Source organism: Macaca nemestrina, chromosome 14, assembly GCF_043159975.1.
Source record: "Macaca nemestrina isolate mMacNem1 chromosome 14, mMacNem.hap1, whole genome shotgun sequence".
Lineage (NCBI taxonomy): Eukaryota > Metazoa > Chordata > Mammalia > Primates > Cercopithecidae > Macaca > Macaca nemestrina.
Window position 1 is genome coordinate 4,875,315 of NC_092138.1, and position 20,048 is coordinate 4,895,362.

The following is a 20,048-nucleotide window of genomic DNA, read 5'->3' on the forward strand; positions in this document are numbered from 1 at the left end:
GCTATGGAGGATGCAGAGGAAACAAAGGCCAGCCTTGCCGTGGAGGATCTTTCCATTGTCACAGCGAGACAAAAGATCGGCATTTAATTGGCAAGTATGAGGTAGTAGAAAACTTAAATGTTATCTGGATCGAATACTACACATAATTTATAAATAAATGTAAGGCGATAATACATCACCCAGGGCACTCCAGCCTATTCATGTGGAGGGGGCATTAGAGCTAAAACTAGAGGTGACTCGAACTGGCAAATCTGAAAGGCAGGGAAGGTACACTCTAGGCAAAGCGAGATGGCACAAACTTGGTGGGTTCACAGAACAGGGAGTTCACGGGAACTTATTTGGAGGATGGCTTTATTTAACAAAGTAGGGAGAAGAAAAGGGGTAAGGAAAAAGAGATGAGAAGATCACAGCATCTCAAATTCCAGAATAAGAGATAACTGTGCTGTTACCCATAACAGTCTGGGAAAACAATTTCATGGGTTTAATGAGCATTTAAAAAAACTGAAACCAGACAGACCAGAATGAGTGGTGTGAATGAGCATTATTTCCTAAAAGTCTTCGTTCACTTGTAGTATATGGGTTTACCATAGTCCTCAGGCAAATGTGAAATGCACTGTCTACAGGTAGCAGAGGATATGCAGGGGCTTGAGCAGGGCCAGCAGGACGCAGCGCCACACTGGAGCCTCAGTACACAGTGTGACCCTGAGGCAGGGATGGCTGTGGTGCTCCGTGCACTCACCCTTCCACTATAAGGTTCTATGCCCAAACTACCTTCTGAAAACCAGTGTTGGCCATAGGGCATGCCAGCATGGGTCAACTGGCCTGCCTTTGTAACTGACTCACATGACTGATGGAGAGGTTTCAAGACCAGATAATTCTCCTGTCTTCCAATCAACTTCATTTTAGGTCTGTCTTTTAAAAAAGGAAAAAAAAAAAGCAAAAAGATTCCACTGTCGCACGATGGACCCATCCAGCCAAGGATACCGCACGCACGCCATGAAAAGTTCACCCACCCTGTTCAGGTTTCCCAGTCTTCATGGAGCTTGGAGAAACCACTGCTCTGTTCAAGTTCACTACCTCATGCACAATCTCTGCCTGCAACTTAAAACTAGAGGAGACACCAGCAGTGGCTCAGACACATCAAAAACCAGTGCAGGCATCCCCAGAGTGTGGTGATCTGTACCACTGAGAAAGCAGTCACTGAGGGCACAATGTGAGCAGACAATGGAGAAAGGATCAGGAGGTGGATGACCATGTGCTGATAGGGAAGCATGAGTCAGTAAGCTGGGAGATGCAGGGGGCAATAAATTACTAAATCCTGGCCTAGAAGTACATGGCAACATTGGCACAAATCTTGCTTATCTTCCATTGGATGTAAAGAACAATAAGCGTTCTCAAACTGTTGTTAAGCTTAAAGACTCATGTGGAATGCTTATTAACCATGCAGACCCCCAAGCGCCCATCCCCGGGGTATCTGTCCCTAGAGTGTCTGCGGCTCTTGCAGGGTAAGAGGATCTAGAGGATCACGCACCTAGGATGGTGGGGCAGGGGAGGCCGAGTGTTAGGAAAGTGCCAACCAAGGAGGGGACGCACCTCTCTACTAAAACTGGAGAGCCAAGAGGTTCATGCCAGTGCCACCTGAGATCACAGAGACCCCTACACTCGCAAGCCTTAGTGTTGTTCTACGTAGATTATCAATCTAAAAATAAATGTCATAATCTGGATGCTCATATAACCTTCTAACAATCATACTACAAAATCTAAAATTTTGCCTGAAAAGCATCTTGACAAGAAACAGATTTTGAGAAGGCCAATATATTTCAATAGGACAAATATATTACTTTACAATTTAAAAAAAAAAAATTGAACATGACAAATGCCTTGCTTTGAAGAACAGATGGATAACATTTTAGAATACTACTTCTATATATATTTATGTTTCATTTCACACAACTAATAATACCTTAAACTGACACCTGGAACCATGTAGGTAAACCAGACGTTTCACTGTCTCACACTGCACTGAGATGTGCTGAGACAGGCACTAGCTACAGGGAAGTAGAGTCAGTGACCCAGGCACTGTGCAGGAAGCCTGCGGTGCTCTCACAATCTCGTCCCCACCCCCACACTATAAATCTCTAATGATAAAATGATCAAATCCAGGCTCAGAGAGAAGGAATCTACCCACAGTCACAAATAAAGCAGCTAGATTCAAACCCAGACCCTTATTTCAAACTACTGGCACCTGCTACCACAGCAGAGCTGAGCCGTGGCTACAGTTTCATACATATGTGAGAATGCAGCACGCAAGCAACAGAAAGGGTGACTCTGGCAAGTCAGCTCAGTGGCTGGGTAAGCCCAGCACTATAGGATGGGGTATTCGCAGGCTGTCAGAGAGGTGTGCCAAGGCCTCACTTCACTAGGAACATTTGGAGCTTCTGTACGAAAGCCTGGGAGGACAGCAAACTGTTCTAGTCACTGAATGATTTCTTTTCTCCATCTTTCAGCAAGTTGGTGAGACTAGGATGGAAATGTACTGGTGTTCTGGTGTGAATAAGAATTATTTCCTAAATGATGCTTGGTTTACACCAAGTAACACCAAATAAAACTTGGTTTACACCAAGTATACCAGCGTATGACGTGTCACTCATGTTCCTGACTGTCAGGGGTGTAGAGTTTTCCTTTATGGAGCAGAAAAGAAAGAGAACATTAAGTAAAAGCTGACTTCTGTGTCAACAGGAAACAGCAAAGGCAAATACACCAAAATGGAAGAAAATAAATCATTAAATTTAGAAAAGAAAAGATCAAATTCACAGCAGAACTATCTGGCATGTATAAATTTTTCATTTCTATCTGCTCCCCAACTCAACAGGGCTGAGAACAGACAGCCGGGAGGGTCTCTGATAGTGTAACAGAGGGCCTGGGCAGCAGAAAGCCTCGGCCTGGTTGGACAGATGCTCAGAGTTCTCCTGCAGGGCCTGCCCTGTCAAGTGCTAGTTCCCTACAGAAGCACCAGTACCTGGGTGCCCTGACCAGGGAAGCTACAAGAGTAACAGAGACAGACACCTGATAGGTCTAGTCTCCTCATGCCCTAGTTAAGCTAACATCACACATTCAGGTTCCTTCACGTAATGGGTGAGCTTAAAATGTCAGGAACACAGAAAGCGCTTTTCCATGTGGCAGTCAGATGATGGCTCAAACTTCTTTCACAGCCTTGTCAGGGCTTCTCGCTGTCATCAGAAGACTGTGTGACCAAGAAGCCCCACCTGGCCACGGAGCAGTCCCCTTGGACCCCGCAAGTGAGGGTTCAGAGACACCTAACTGTGTCAACACATCTGTCTTAAGACCAATACGAAATGTCTACACAGATTAGTGGATGGCTAGCACACAATGTAATGATATAGATCATGATTAATTTTTGCCAACGTATAAAATTCAGAATCACTTTTATGAGAAGGTATTAGAAATGGTACCATGTGTTAAAAAGTCAGAACATAAATATAAAGCAAATATCTGTCTGGAACAAGAGTGTAACGGTCTAAAAGAAAAACCCACAGCTATAGTAAAGTCATTCCCTCAGCCCCAGGACCCATGCCTCAGGATCCTGGAGCAGGGCACGATGGAATTCTCCTTGTGAAACACAAAGTTTTTTTGGAAGTGGAGTTGGAAAGGATTTAAAGGACACGAAAAACATTCAACACCATCTTCAAGCAAAACAGGCACATCAGGTACATGCTTCCTAGGATACCAGATCAAAGGGAGCCAAATAAAATTCTTTTAGTTATTTTACACTAAAAACCGAACCAGTGTTCTGGTTTTCTAGCATACTAATAGTTAATTTTTAAAAAGTAGTGACAGCTACCATTCATTGAGCTTATTCATCAGCTAATTTAATATACAAACAACACAGCAAACCTGCCATGCACATCTGAACGCTCTGAGGTCCTGCGAGCTTCAGGTCACAACGCCACCGAGAAATACCAACCAAGAGACTCTGAGCAAACCGCTTCCTGCCAACAGCGCGGTCTCAGTGCTGCTCACGGAGCGTGCTAACACCAAACAGCCTACCCTCCTGTGGTCCGTCTTCACAGTCCAGATTTGGTCCAGGGAGGACAAGTCATCAGCAAAAATTCACAGGGCAGGGGGACACAAGACTTATGCAAGAGATGCCTCCATAACACCACATGTCAAAATAAATAATAAATGTGGAGATGTCCTGTGCCACAGGGCTTTCTCCACTAAGATACATATATAAATTCTCAAGAAAATGAAACACATTGATACAAACAAGGACACAAGGTGGAAAAAAACTCAGTCAGTCTTCTCTCTGAATGAGGACTTTTACATATCTAATTTAAAATGTCAGTAATTTTATGCAAAAATATTAAAGCAATAAAGTGGACATATATAGATCTTATTAACTATTAGGTATTAAGTACATATGCATATTAATACTTACACGCACAAATAAGAATACATAGTTACATAAGTATATTAAGTATAAAAGATGGAAGAAAAGGAAAAAGGGCAAGTTACTCTCCCTAAGATAGACCTAGTTATTGTAAAAATCTTATTTTAGCAGATGCAGAGGAAAATAAGGTGCTTGAATATTCACCAATCTTTCAAATATAATTACCTCTCTAGAAGTAAGATCATGGGGAATTCTCTATACTGTATTTTCCAGTGTTTGAATTCTATATAACTTTGTATCAAGATGATAATTAGAAAAAAGGTATAAAACAAAGAATTAAAAATTGTAATACATCAACCTCAGATTTGATTCAGATTTTGCAAATCCAAATGAATCTACGAAAATAACATAAAATAAATACCTCCACAAGGATTCAGTTGTAACTGTTTTGTTTTGTTTTGTTTCGTTTTTTACACAGGATCTCACTCCGTTGCCCAGGCTGGAGTGCAGTGGCACAATCTCGGCTCATTGCAACCTCCACCTCCCAGGTTCAAGCAGTTCTCCTACCTCAGCCTCCCAAGTAGCTGGGACTACAAGCACACACCACCACATCCAGCTAATTTTTGTATTTTTTGGTAGAGAAAGGGTTTCACCATGTTGGTCTTGAACTTCTGACCTCAAGTGATCCGCCTACCTCAGCTTCCCAAAGTGCTGAAATTACAGGCATGAGCCATGGCACCTAGCCTCAGCTGTAATTCTTAATTCAACTGAAACAAGATTACAAACATCTGATAGGCACCAGGAAGGGAAAAAAGACAAGAATGTCATCTTAATTTTTAAAATTTAAACAAGAATAAAGCAAGTTTATGCTGGTACTGCTCCACCGCTCTAACAAAGGAACTGGCAGAGACATTACTGAGAAAGCCACACATTTCATTCTTTTTCTTTCTTTCCTTTTTAAGAGACAGGGACTCATTCTGTTGCCCGGCTGGACTGCAGTGGTGCCATCATGGCTCACTACAGCCTCGAAATCCTGGGCTCAAGTGATCCTGCTGTCTTAGCCACCCAGGTTGCTGGACCCACAAGCACACGCCACCACGTCAAGCCAATTTTTAAATTTTATGTTGCCCCGGCTGGCTTCATGTAATCCCCCAGCCTCAGCCCCTCAAAGTGTGGGGATTAAAGCATGAGCCACCACACGTGGCCCCTTTTTCCTATTTTATTGCCAAACTGTTTTAGGCCTAGAATAACTGCCAGTTCTGATCACTACCCAAGCACCAGCCTATTTTCTTTCAAGGAACATGCTAGAAAGAGAGTGTTGTGTCTCTTCAAAGTAGCCCATCAGACTCAGAACTGAGCTCCTAATGGGTTCACCTTCAATTTTGTTGGAAAAATACGTCAAGCAGGCACAGCTATGTGGCAAGGGGTCTTCTCACATTCTAAGAACTCCTCCTCTAACAGATTTTTCCAAAAATTCTAAAGAGAAATTTACATTTCAAAAGAGTAACACAGCCCATGACTTCCATTCCAACAGCACAGGAGAACTGTACGGTACAAAGACACTGAACAACTCACCTAACTAAAGAAACTAAAACGCTGAATAAGATATTAAAGAAATACAACAAAAAGAAGAGATAAAGCTCAGAGCTGCCAAGCGCACGCAGATGAAGACGGCCCTACTGCCCCTGAGGACTGGCTGAGAGCATTTCCCGATCTGCTGCCATCTGTGTGGATGCCTCCCCATGAACTTGGGGTTATAAAAGCAGATTCTCTGTAGTATGTATGAGGCTCCTGCGCAATGAACCCTGATGACAGCATGGGGTCACACACATCTGTTCCACCAATGTTGCTGCCATGCACACCCCACAGCCACCTTCCTACAGGCACAGAGCAAATCTCCACAAAGAGCACCCGAAGCCACACAGCTCTCAGACGTCCACAAGTCATGACAACATCAAGCAACGCTCAGTGGCGACAGCCAGGACCCAATAACTCCGTCCATAACCCCTCACCACATTTTATCTTCAAAAATAAATGTTTGACAATTTTATAAGCTTTTGTAAAAGGTATCTTATGTTCTAAGTTATAGAGCTTTGATATTCTTACTGAGGGTGAACAACTTTTTATGTTTATCGATGGCTGCTTCCTCTGTGAATTCCATGCTTATACTTTTAAGAGATGAGCTCTCACTACATTGCCCAGGAGAGAGTGCATTGGCCATTCACAAGTATGATCACAGCTCACTGCAGCCTCGACCTCCTGGGCTCAAGTATTCCTCCCGCCACAGCCTCCTGAACAGCTGGGACTACAGGTGTACAGTACCACACCCAGCACATTTGTATCTTTTTCCATTTAAAACAGTTGCCGTCGGCTGCACACAGTGGCTCATGCCTGTAATCCCAGCACTTTCAGGGGCAGAGGTAGGAGGATGGCTTCAGGCCAGGAGTTTGAAACCAGTCTGGGCAATACAGCAAGACCCCATAACTATAAATAATACAAGTTAGCTGGGTATGGTGGAACATGTCTTTCATCTCAGGGGGAACATGCTGAGGTGTGAGGATCACCTGAGCCCAGGAGCTTGAGGCTGCAGTGAGTTATGATGTCACTGCACTCCAGCCTGGGTGAAACAGCAAGACCCTGTCCCTAAAACAGTAATAATAATAATAATTTTAGAAAAGCACTTACCTGTTTAATTCATAGGAAGCTTTTTTCTTTTTTTGTTGTCTCTTTTTTTCTGTAACAATCCCCATCGCCCATCACTACCACTCTTTAAAAGAGTGCCACTGATTTATTGTTGGGGAAACTAGGCCGTTTATTTTGCAGGGTGTCCCACATTATTCCTTCCTTGTGGTATCACTGAACGTCCACTACAGAGACAGAAGAAGTTAGGGCTGGACAATGAGAGGCAGAGCATAGCAGGTGGGGGCACATCTTGCTACGCATCTACAAGGCCAATCGCCTCTGCTATTTTATAGTCCAGAAATTATAAATGTTTCTGGCGAGGCCCGGTGGGTCACGCCTATAATCTCAGCACTTTGGGAGGCCGAGGCGGGTGGATCACCTGAGGTCAGGAGTTTGAGAACAGCCAGGCCAACATGGTGAAACCTCGTCTCTAGTGAAAATACAGAAAAACTAGCTGGGCATGGTAGTGGGCAACTGTAATCCTAGCTACTCGGGAGGCTGAGGCAGGAGAATTGCTTGAACCCGGGAGGCAGAGGTTGCAGTTAGCCAAGATCATGCCATCGCACTCCAGCCTGGCCAACAAGAGCAAAATTCCATCTCAAAAAAAATTTAAAATATATACATACATATAAACATTTCTACCATCAATTTATTTTAAGACCAGAGTTCTGGAGTTCAACTGTTTCCACTAGCTGAATGGTCTGACTGTCCGGAGACCCACTGTCTCGAGGGTAAATGGCATCAAGGTGGCAGTAAACTCACCTCCAAAAAAACACCAGGGTCTCTCCAGCCTAAGGTCATGCTAAGCTCACTCGGGATCAGCAGTGTCCAATCTTTTGGCATCCCTGGGCCACATTAGAAGAAGAATTGTCTTGGGCCCCACATAAAATAGACTAACGATAGCTAATGAGCTTAAAAAAAAAAAAAAAAAAATCAGAAAAAAAAATCTCATCCTGTTTTAAGAAAGTTTATAGGCCGGGCGCGGTGGCTCAAGCCTGTAATCCCAGCACTTTGGGAGGCCGAGGCGGGCGGATCACAAGGTCAGGAGATCGAGACCACAGTGAAACCCTGTCTCTACTAAAAATACAAAAAATTAGCCGGGCGCGGTGGCGGGCGCCTGTAGTCCTAGCTGCTCAGGAGGCTGAGGCAGGAGAATGGCGTGAACCCAGGAGGCGGAGCTTGCAGTGAGCCGAGATCGCGCCACTGCACTCCAGCCTGGGCAACAGCGTGAGACTCCGTCTCAAAAAAAAAAAAAAAAAGAAAGTTTATGAATTTGTGTTGGGACGCCATCCTGGGCTGCGTGCGGCCCGCGGGCCACGGGATAACAAGCTTGCCCTAGATGTTTCCCGTGGCACTTAGAACACATCCAGCTGTGCACGGCCCAGCCCTGCTGGTCCTCACACCACAGCCCATCAGCTGGTTTGCTTCTTTCTCCCAGTCTTCCGGCCCCGCTTTGCTCTAGCGCTCCCAGTTCCCCGCTCCTCACTCTCGGCACGTCTTCTTCATGTACTCGTCAGGGTTTCTATGTTCACTGCTCACATACTGTCCTCTAGAATGCAAGCTCTGCTCACAGACCTCATCACTCCTATCCTCTGCCCTGTCCACTGGTAAATAAATGCCTAAGTATTTCTTGCCTAAGAGAATGAATAATTTCCATTCCCTTAGGACCATCCTGAAAAAGCAACATAGGTCCCGGGGTCCCCATTCAATTCTAAACCAAAGCTTAAAAAAGTAGTGACTTTTTTTTGGTAAACTATGAAAGCTATTCTCTGTTCTCTTATGCACAGCCTAAGGGGCACGTTACACACTGCAGATACAACCAATTCAACACACTAGAACCCTTGCTGAAAATCATGAACACTGTCCCTACTTGGCACACGCATCACACCCCTGTACCTGCCAGAAGCAAAGGATGCCCGTGATCAAGGGTTTGACCCCAAGCTGAATGCTAGTTTCTGACCCCGAAGCCTTCAGAAACAAGCACCCTTGTCTCCTCTGCCTTCATTCATCTCAACTCTAACATGTCTGTCTCTTCTTTATTATAATAAAAGTAGAAACAGATGCAAGGAAATTAAGTCACTCCTAAGTCACACAGCTTGAATCCAATCTTTTAATTACAGGGTGTACCCTGCATTCTTCATGGCATTTCATACCACAAGGATCGGAAAACACAATCCTCTGAGCAGGTCAAATTCCAGTGGCAGAAACAAGATGCATCTCTAGAAAACACTAAAGATGCCATACCAGGGATAAAGATGATAAGCACTGCAAGAGGTCAGAGGGAGGCCAGATGCTCAAGCTCCAAAAAGCTTACCAGAACCTTTACAGACAGGGAGGAGGGTGTGTACACAGCAAAGACAGGACATGCTCAGGCAGTCCTAATCACTCCAAGTTCAGCTCATCCTAACAAAGACAACTTGCCAAATTAGATGGGCAATTCACATTCTTCTCAATCCCTCCCCACCGGAGGAACAAGCGCCTCAACTGAGATATGCTCCAGTCACCACCTACATCCCCAAGTCAGCACCCTGACCTGGTTTCCACATCTCCATCATGAGCACTGAACTCTTGTTGGGGTTATAAAGCTTACTTCTTTTGCTTTTTGTCTTATTTCTCACCCATGTTTCAGAGTTTAGAAAGAACATTTCTTACTAAAACAAAAACTGTATTTAACAGACACTTGGACCTTGCTGATATGAGTCACATTTTATAACAAACTGCACATGCCTTAGAATTCTGGTACGTAAGGGCTTCTAAGACCATCTACCAGTTGTTCTCAAACTTCAGTGTGCTAAAGACTGACTGAGGTGTTTATGTAAAATGCAAATTTGGGGGCCCCAACCAGAGATTCTGATTCAATGGGTACTCAATCTATTATCTTGCTAGAGGTTAATTTAAAAGTTTGAATATTCAACTGCAACTCTTTACTTCATTTTAGAGTCTTGGCATTGCATATATAGCAAATAAACATTTATTAATTTTATACTTCTCTGCACATTTAGCAAATCAACATTTATTAATGTTATACTTCCCTGATATAAACAGGGTGTGCATCCCTGGATGGCAGAGAGCCCTTCAATCAGATCAACAGAGGACAGAGAAGAAAGATCACCTGCCTCAGGTGACACTCCAGGTAAGGACTGGCATGGACACTGACAACTATGTCTCTTAGATTTCTTACAGAAGAAATAGATGTAACATCAACCAGTCCTGGTTATCTACGCTGTAGATTTCACACTAAGGAAAAGGAGACATTGACTTAAAGGAAAGAAATTTTTTTTCTCTGTTTTTTTGTTTTAAACATAAGACAGTTTAAAGGAAAGGGAAAGTGCAAATTTAAGATTTCCTCGATCAAATTTTAACCAACTATGTATTTGTGAACTCATTTATTCAGGGACACACAGTGTTTAAAACACTCCTCTAAGGAAACAATCAGCCCGGGTCTAGGCAGCTTTCTATGGTTATGCTTGGACAAACAGTGTTATTTCAAAAGTGTCCTCTGATCTGCTGAGTTTAGGAGGAGAGGAAATTCAGAGCTCCCTTGATCCAGGAGCCAGGAGATCAATGTTTCGGGGGTCGGCAGGGGGTTGCTGTGGTGGGTGTGAGTGGCACCACACCAGACAAATGGCCCCATGTTTGGGGCATCACACAAACCAGTTCTTGTCAAATTCCTCCCCAGAAAGGTTCCTGTGGCTCCAGGCCATGGGGCTGGGATGGTGCAGGTTTTAAATCATGGAAACTTCAAAGAACATACCTACTCTTCCTCTCTCCTCTCTGTCCAAGGAGCCCCCGTCTGAGTACAGACTGACCATCACCCACCTGCAACAAACTACATCTTTGAGCACAACACCAGCTGGGCTGGCAGGCCAGAAGGCAGCTTCCCCAGGTCACTACCCGCCAGGAAGCACCCCACAACCTGTGCACCACTCACTTTGTCGCCCCTCCGCTGCCCTCGTCGTTGTCGGAAGATGACGATGTAGAAGAGCCAGGGAAGTAGGCGGAATCCACGTGGTTGGGGCTGCCGCTCTGGGCCGGGTTGATGGGCGAGGACCGCTCATACAGCGGCGTGTGCTTCCCTTCGTGAGGAATGTTGCTGTAGCTGTTCTGCTCCGTCAGATTCTTCCCGCTCGTGTCCAACGTGAGAGGTGCTGGCTCAGAGAGGCTGTACGGGTATGGACCCTGGCCCGGGGCGCCCCCTGGGCTGGGCACCTGTGGGGCCTGAAGCGAAGGGCACAGGTCACGTGCATGTGGCCAGCAGGACCCGACTCAGGCCCAGGCTGACGTTTCCCGGCTCATTTTTATTTCAACAAACACTGGCATCTATTTCACACATCAATTCAAGAGCTTAGGAACTTATTTTGGCATTCATTGAAATTCAATGCACACACCGTGTCTGAGACAGGCCACCCGACCCAGCGCACGCAGGGAAGGCCTTACCACGGGCTTTGCTTGCAGAGAGGTCTGCGGAATGTTGAGCATCTGAGGAGGAACATGCGGCGGCACCATCCCAGGCATTCCAAACGGACCGGGTCTGGCTGCTTCACCAACACAGAAAGAAAAGAATCACACAGCTGTGAACAGAAGGCGTTTCCCAGGGCATCCTGGCGGCCAGCCCATGGCGCCAGGGATCTCACCCTCACCTGGCTCAGACATCAACACCACCATGGGTCCCACTTCTCAGAAATCATTACAAATTGCCATTTCACAGTAAGGACAACTTAATTTTATGATGCTCGATTTGATGGACTGGGACTGGGATTCTAACTTTCCAGGTATCTCGGTGAATTTGCCTTAGTGGTTCTCCTCTCGTGCACTTCCGAGGGCCTCGGCTGTCCCTCTGCCTGCAACTTGGTGGGGATTCTCTGTAACTCAGTCTCCCTGCTTAGGGCTGCTCCTAGCCTGAGGTCTCCGCAAAACCAGAAGCCCTGGCAGGCATGAAAGGAACAAATTTGGACCGAACAGTTTCCTTTACCTTTGTCAAGCAAGAGGACTTTTCTGTTTAAAGTACATTGCAACTACCATTATACTCTTAGCTAACTAGTGAGTTTTTAAATGTAAAAGGAATTGGTTTTCATTGTTCAGCAATTAGGTTACACATTTTAACACATATACAGGATGACTAATTTGGGATTCTGTGTTCTCTTAAAACATAATTTCATAAACCTGCCTGATGTGTGCTGGCATGTGCTAGTCATCATTCCCACGCTATGTTGCAAACCGAAGAAATCTGTTAGGGGACTGAAAGCACATGGAGGAATGGCTGAAGCAGGACAGCAGAACGAGGAGCCGGGCCAGCCCGAAGCTGGGACAGAAGGCAGGGGCTGGAAGCCTCCACACTCAACATCTGGCCTCACGGAGTCTAAGGAGAAGAAGAGATCTCAGGGGCCACGTCAGCCAACAGAAGCGAATGAGTGAGTAGATGGTGCCCATAAAGGGCTGTTCCAGAGACAGCACAAGACCCGCAGTAACAAGGACCGACTGGGGCCCAGATGTCAACAGCACTTCCAAACACCACCAGCAGGAAACACGAGGACATGGGACGCGGACCCCCAGGAGCTGCACTCCCTCTCAGAACACTTAGTTGCTGAGCGTCTATGTTGTGTCAGGCTGAGGACTGGGCCTGGGGATGAAAGGAGCCCTGAGGCGGTGTAAGATGCTTTGCTGAAGACACAGAGAAAATAGAAAACCTGTGTGAGACACAACAGATCCACCAGGGGCTTGCACGGCTGCACCATCTCTTCCTTGGGTTTGTTTTAAATGTGGAAGAAAACCAAGCCTAAAGCTTCCTGACTCCAATTTCCCTCTTTAAGCAGTAGATACGCTTCTACAACCTCTTCATTTGAACACCAGGTGGTATGGTTAGGCTTCACGTCCCCCCTCAAATCTCATCTTTAATTATAACCCCCCCCACAATCCCCACATGTCTAGGCAGAGACCAGGTGATCACAGGGGCAGTTTCTCCCATGCTCTTCTAATGATAGTGAATGAGTTCTCACCAGATCTGATGGTTTTATAAGGGGCTCTTCCCTCTTCACTCGGCACTTCTTACTGCTGCCTTGTGAAGAAGGTGCCTTGCTTCCCCTTCAACTTCGCCGTGATGCTAAGTTTCCGGAGGCCTCCCCAGCCATGCTGAACTGTGAGTCAATTAAACCTCTTTCCTTTATAAATTACCCAGTCTGGGGCAGTTCTTTATAGCAGTATGAAATCAGAAGAAAACACCAGGCAAGGGGAACACAACCCACAAACCACCACCTCTCACACTGCCTACTGCCAACACAGGTAAGGACAGAAACGTTCCCCAAACCTTCACTCTCGTTCTCTGAAAAGCTAACGTCCATGGCGGCATTCGCAAGAGGCTCCCTAAGCCAATACCGGTGTGGTGAGACCAGGAGAGCAAATGCTGTCCTTGGTCCAGCCTCCTGAGAGCCAAGTACAGCCAACAGACGCTGGGAGTGAAGCACAGATCATTGCTGACTCCCCCCAGAGAACAACTAGGAACCTTACAGACTAGAATTCGTCTGAAGTTCCTGCCTTCCAAGGGCCCTCAGCTTGTAAGCTCTAAAACGCCACAACCCTTTGATCCTGGCTCGTACCAAGAAAAAACCTTGGCAGAGCTTCCACCTTTGTACCAAACAAAGACAACTGCAGTATAAGAAGCTGGGAATAATGAGACTGGCATGTGTGTAGTCACAGATACCTCACACTTGCACACAACATGCACACACACGCGCACACAACACATTCCTAACTGACCAGCAAGTCCACAGGTCCACACTTCTAAGGGATGTGCATGCACGATCAAGTGCTCACTCACACACAGGTGTGGATAAGCACAGGAGTGCACACAAACACACCCCACACGTGCATGCATGGCACACACACATGCATGGCACAGACAATACGAGGAGCTGTTCCTAAAACAGTATGTTCACTAGATCTGCACCTCCACGTGTGCAATCAAAGTCGCTATTAAAAAACTGTTCACAGGTGATTCTGATAGGCAGGTTTGGCCCAAAGAATATTATAAAATCTATTCAAGCTCTGACAGTATAATTTAAATCAATGTAAAATGTCTAGTGTATAATATCTTGTGGCTGACCTCACATACCTAACTTTGGAATAATACAAATGAAAAGCAAGACTCATGTAGCACCCATATATTCAAGTGAAGATGATCGTTTTTGTTGTTTGATTTTTGGCCATTACATCCTAAAACCGTCCTTGAAAGCACAAACTTTCCTTTAAAGCAAACAAACAAACTACATTACAGCATAAAACCAAAGAATTCCAAGGAAAGAATATTTTCTAAAATCACATTCCAATCATTGACCTCAAATAATTCTCTGTGAATCCACAGAGCAAGTCACTAGTCTATCAAAGCAGTCCAATGAGTTAATTAATTGGTCTGCATCTTCTGAAGGCTGCAGAAGTGCCTCCTAACCCAGGGTCTGCCTCTGTGGATTCAGGCCTGGGTCTAAATTGGTTCTTGTTCTCCATGCCCAAGTGCAGCTGAGCAGAACCGCTATGTATCTTCTCTACAACAAGAGGCATCTTTCTCAGAAGCGACGCGAGGCTCCAGAGTAGAGATCACACCACCAGTTTCTCATTCTCTTCCTTCCACACTTACTAGAGAGGTGGGCTTTCGGTAAAAAAAAAAAAAAGTACGCAGACTGAAGACAAGGAGCGAAAGAAGAAAAAAAGGCCAAAAAAGTATACTATATTTCAAAATATTTCGTAACTTTAAAAATAGTTGTTAAATAGTAAAAAGTTCTTTCAGAATGAAAAGAAACACGCACTGCAATCCCTCAGCTGTGTGATCTTGACTTTTTACAGCTCAGTCACCTACTTCCTCAAAGGACTCACTCACACCTCTATGCGGCGGTGTGGCTTTTGCTCTGAATTAAAACACGGTAAAATTCTTATAGGAATGGTGTTAAACTGGAACCTCTTCTTAGAACTACAGTGGGCCTTACCCCAGTCCCCATTCCTAGCCCCACCTAACAAATGTTCCTCTATTACTTGGCATATGATTCTGAAATGTTATGTTAAACAAAACAAAGAATAACAACAAAGTAAGTCTTAAAAAACAAAACAAAACAAAAAACTGGCCTGGCTCGGTGGCTCATGCCTGTAATCCAGCACTTTGGGAGGCCAAGGCGGGCGAATCACTTGAGGTCAGGAGTCCAAGATCAGCCTGACCAACATGGCGAAAGCCCGTCTCTACTAAAAATAAAAAAAATTAGCCAGGTGTGGTGGCAAGTGCCTATAACCCCAGCTACTCGGGAGGCAGAGGCTGAAAATCGCTTGAACCCAGGAGGCAGAGGCTGTAGTCAGCAGAGATCGCACCACTGCACTCTGGCCTGGGTGACACAGTGAGACTCCATCTCATAAATAAACAAATAGGCAGACATTGTATGATTTTCAAGTATTACCCAAAAAATACAGCTTTGAAAATGTTGAGTCCAAGATTAAATAAATTAATATAATCCCTACCACCTTTAGTTTTCGTCGCTTGCAAAGACACACAAGGCAAAACTTTTCAACCATTTTAAGCATGTGCAAACAGACATGTTTACTAAATCTCAATAGTCTACAGAAGATAAAAAGGTATAGAAAGGAAACTGTCATGTCACCTGTTCCCATTACACTACAGATCCAGTGTCCAGAGAGGCCGGGTGGGGCCTGGAGCACAGTGGGAGGGCGCGGCGGCTGGCCATCCTGTAGGGAGAGGAGGACCAGCAGAGCCGGGGCTGAGCCTGGACTGAGACCAGGTGCAAGGTCGGTGCCCAGGCAGGCAAAGGATGGAGGAGCAATTCCCAAGAGCTAAGAGCCCAGGGGCAGCTGATGCTGGTCCAGAGCCTGCGGTGCTGGCCAGACTCCATGGGAAGAGCCAGATGCTGGTGTCCAGAAGACAAGGCCTGGTGACAGGAGGAGGCAAAACCTGAGGGATGATGAGCTTGAAGAAGGCTAAGTGCAAGGCCCATGAGAAGTAAGATTATAAACTCAGTGAACAGGCACGTCCTGTGCAGCACGTGAAAGAATTCAGAACAGCGGGAAAAATTAAACCACGGGAGCAAATTTCAAGTCAACAGAAACAAGAACTTTCTAAGAACGAGAGCAGTTCAACAATGAAAAGGGTTGCTTTACTGACTGCTCGACTGCTCATACAAGAACATTCTACAGCAGGGAGCTGGGCTGAACTTTATTATAAGCATTTCTCACTCTCCAAATCTCTTCCATCCCGGAATGTGGATAGTGAGAGGGTAGACATCACGAATACGGCATCATTCAAATCCACCCGGTGCCCAAGTCTCAAGTAGCAAGTTTTACCTAAATGTATTCAGTTCCTGGGTTCAATTATTCAGTTTGAACAGAATATGTGTACTGACTGAGCGAGGTTCAAGAAGGCAGAATAGAAACATTACATCGCATTAAGGCTGGTTACGGCGGCTCATGCCTACAATCCTGACACGGGGAGGCTGAGGCAGTTCAGACCGGCCCAGATAACACATCAAGACCCTGTCTCTACACACTCACAAAAGCAACACAAAAAACAAACAAAAATCCCAAATCCCATTTAGGCACCGAAATGTGTTTTGTAAGTCTATGATGAAACAAGATAAATGAGTTTCTGACCATTTGTGGATTTTGGAAAAGCACAACCTAAAAGGAAACTCAACCAGCTCTCTATTTTGAAGTCACTGGTAAACTGAACTGACATTCCTCATTTGTTACCAAATACTGAAACGCCAATAACAAACCCAACATTAACAAACCTAAATGCATCCACTTTGGGAAGACACACGCTGCAGTCTTTTAAATCACACAATGGCTCAAAGGAGGGTGTAGGTTCTTCCAAAAGATTCGATTTTTAAGTTCAAAATAAAAATGACCTTCCAAACTGGCCACAAGATCAGGCAGCCTGTGTCACTTCCTACTTCACTCTAATTACCACGAACTCACTGAAAATGGAGTGAAAGGTCGCAGAGCAGACACTGAAAGCAAAGTCCCCAGCACCAGCAGGAGAATCCAATTTTCTACTTGGGAATCCTGGACCAGAGGCGCAAGATGAGTGGCCTTTCTACTCAAAGAGAGTAATGCCCTGACTTCCCTCTGGTGCCCTTTATTCTGTCAGCCTCCAGGGCTTAAGATCAACGTCATCTGCGTCAGCTTTAAAGATAAAAACTCATCAAGATGAACTAGGACACATCTCAAAAAGACTAAGTGCAGAATAGTAAGCCCAATACAGCATTTAATTTAAAATTAAAGCAATGTATTAATTACTGCATATGTATGAGGTGAGGAAATATAAAAACACGTTCAAGGGGGCTGTACATGACTTTTAGAAAAGCCTGATGCACCTCTTTTTTATAAAGACTGACCTCAAGCACAGGTTGCCATTTGTGTAACCTGAAGTAGGTATGCCACCACTCACTCTACTGTTCCTTCTATTTTTTTTAACAGTTATTCATCATAACAACAACAAAACTTTAGTATAAAAATAAGAAAGGGCAAGTCTAGTAAGCAAAGCTATAGGACAAAGTGAGGATTTAATATAACTTTTTTTTTTTTTTTTTGAGGCGGAGTCTCTGTCACCCAGGCTGGAGTGGCGCGATCTCCTCTCACTGCAAGCTCTGCCTCGTGGGTTCACGCCATTCTCCTGCCTCAGCCTCCCTAGTAGCTGGGTCTACAGGCGCCCGCCACCGCGCCCGGCTAATTTTTTGTATTTTTAGTAGAGACAGGTTTCACCGTGTTAACCAGGATGGTCTCGATCTTCTGACCTCATGATCCGCCCGCCTCAGCCTCCCAAAGTGCTGGGATTACAGGCGTGAGCCACCGCGCCCGGCCTAATATAACACATTTTTAAGGAATGTCAAATTTTTAAGGTTATTAGTAAAATACAGCCATAGTATAATATTGAATACCTCGTGAAAAAAAATTTTTTTTAATCATTATAGTAGCAAAAATCTAAACACGTTCTTGACAATGACAGCAGGGACATGGCTAAGTTATACGGCACCTCCACACTGCACAGTATCAAACTACCTCTGGAGAAAATAAGAAAGTCATCCCCAGCTTCTATAATGGGCCTCGCTTACGGGTCATAGCCCCCAGGCTTGGTCAGTCCCAACCCCCGAGGCCATCCATGTCCCCTGCTGAGCCCACTCCTCCGCAGGAGGCCCCAGGGGTTCCTCTTCTGCCCAGACCACAACAGGACAGGAGGGTCACCGGGTGGGTCCAGGTGGGTCCAGCCGTCCAGCTGTCAGCCAGGCATGGCCTGGGGCAGTGTGGGCCACCGTGTGGTCTCTTTCACATTTCCATTCTTTCCGCACTAGAGGACCTGCCTCTATGCTTTGGCCCTTTTGCTAGAGCACTCAGCTGTCTCAGGCAGGTTACACTACAGACTTCTCACCAGAGCCTGCAGTGGGCTCTGTTCAGACCTCCAGGGTCTGAGTGGCATGCCACTGGGTTCCCTGGAGGCTGAACACCTTTGCTCCACAGCTTAGGATCAGTTGTCCGGCATTTAAAACCATTCTTTACATATTGTCTTTTCAGCTTCCAAGTGGGATATTTTCTCATCTTCTCCTCAGATTCTAGGGGGTATGTTACTGGAGAGAGAGCACGTGTATTTTCAAAGTAACTGTTAACACTATCTATTGAGCAATGCGACACAGGGATCAGGGCTGTGGTGACACATGAAGTAGGGCTGTTTATTCTGAGGAAAAGTCAGGGGAGCAGCCGGACACACAGACCTCATGTAGCACAGGAGCCCTTCTCAGTCAGGATGGAGTGATGCCCAACAGCAAAGCAGCGGCAGGCTCCCCATGGCCAGAGCCCAGCACACCAGTCCCAGGACCAGCCCGACTTCTCCCTCAGGTTTGTCACAAGTAACTTTCGCAACATGAATTCCCTCTCCTGGGCAGGCTGCCCGAGCTGGAGGTAGCAGTGCCCACCCCAGACCACTCAGCCATCCAGGTCAGTCACTGGGCGTTGCAAGAAGGTGATCCCTCGGACACAGTCTGGTCTGGTAGAATGTGACCAGCCTTGGGGACCTGTCAGGACACAAGCTGACCACAGGTTCCTGACCAATGAAACACCCCACGGGGCCCTTCCCAAGCACCTGGCAGCTGCTACATCCAGAGGTCACTGTGCTGCTGTGACCAGGACCAGGTTGCTGTACAACATCCTGGTTGCTGAACAGCATCTGTTCTTTGCTTAGTGCTGATCAGCACCTTTTTCAACATGGTCCTATTTTACAAATTTCTTCTCTGACACACAGCATTTTGGCTGCTCTACGTATCTGCCCTCGGTCTGCTCACTCTGTGACCTCTCCATGCTGCTTAGTGGAGGCTGGACTTTCAAAAGGCCAGGTAGCAGGAGGCTGTCTGCTATGAGAGATCAAGCTCCCCTACCTCCACTGTAAAACCACATGTGCACCAAAACCATCCCTTCTGTATCGTTAACCCATCTCTCTCAGCATTCATCATCCCCGTAACGACTTCAACCTGTTTAATTCTCCCCTGCATTTCAAAGCCCCACCCCTTTATGGAAATGACTGGAGAGAGGCCTGAGCTTGCCACCCATCCTATCCTCTTCTATGAATTTCTACACTGAGGAAGAAGGAAAGCTAAAAATGACTTTTCCTAGGATCTACTGCCTGTTGCTGAGGGCCAACCAACTGTACATACACAAGGTTTGGGAGCCCCAAATTCAGCAGAAGCCTGCCCTGAGTGGTCCTTCTGACACTCCACCTATCAGGCGGCACCCTCATCCTGCCCAGCCTCTCAGAACTCAGCGCTGCTAACAATTGTGCACAGGGTATCTCCCCTAGCCTCGCTGTGCCACTCTTTCTGTGTATCCGCCTCCTGCATCTGGCCCCAGGGGCGCCATCTCTTTATCCTCCACTTCCACCACCATGGCTCCTCTCAGCATTGCACACCAGCAAAGCTGCAAC

General features: G+C 45.8%; 1 protein-coding gene across 5 annotated transcripts in view; it reads right to left on the minus strand.

The window, feature by feature from the left end:
• LOC105498875 (family with sequence similarity 120 member A) overlaps positions 1–20,048 on the minus strand; it is a 115,402-nt gene that overhangs the window by 38,609 nt on the left and 56,745 nt on the right. For 4 of the 5 annotated variants that reach the window (XM_011771253.3, XM_071077542.1, XM_071077541.1 and 1 more), the window contains exons 6-7: positions 11,531–11,631; positions 11,025–11,311 (exon numbers count right to left, since the gene is read on the minus strand). In XM_011771253.3, the coding sequence (XP_011769555.2) occupies positions 11,025–11,311; positions 11,531–11,631 (388 nt within the window). The remainder of the gene's footprint in view (positions 1–11,024; positions 11,312–11,530; positions 11,632–20,048) is intronic. The other variant, XM_024786752.2, reaches the window with a different exon arrangement.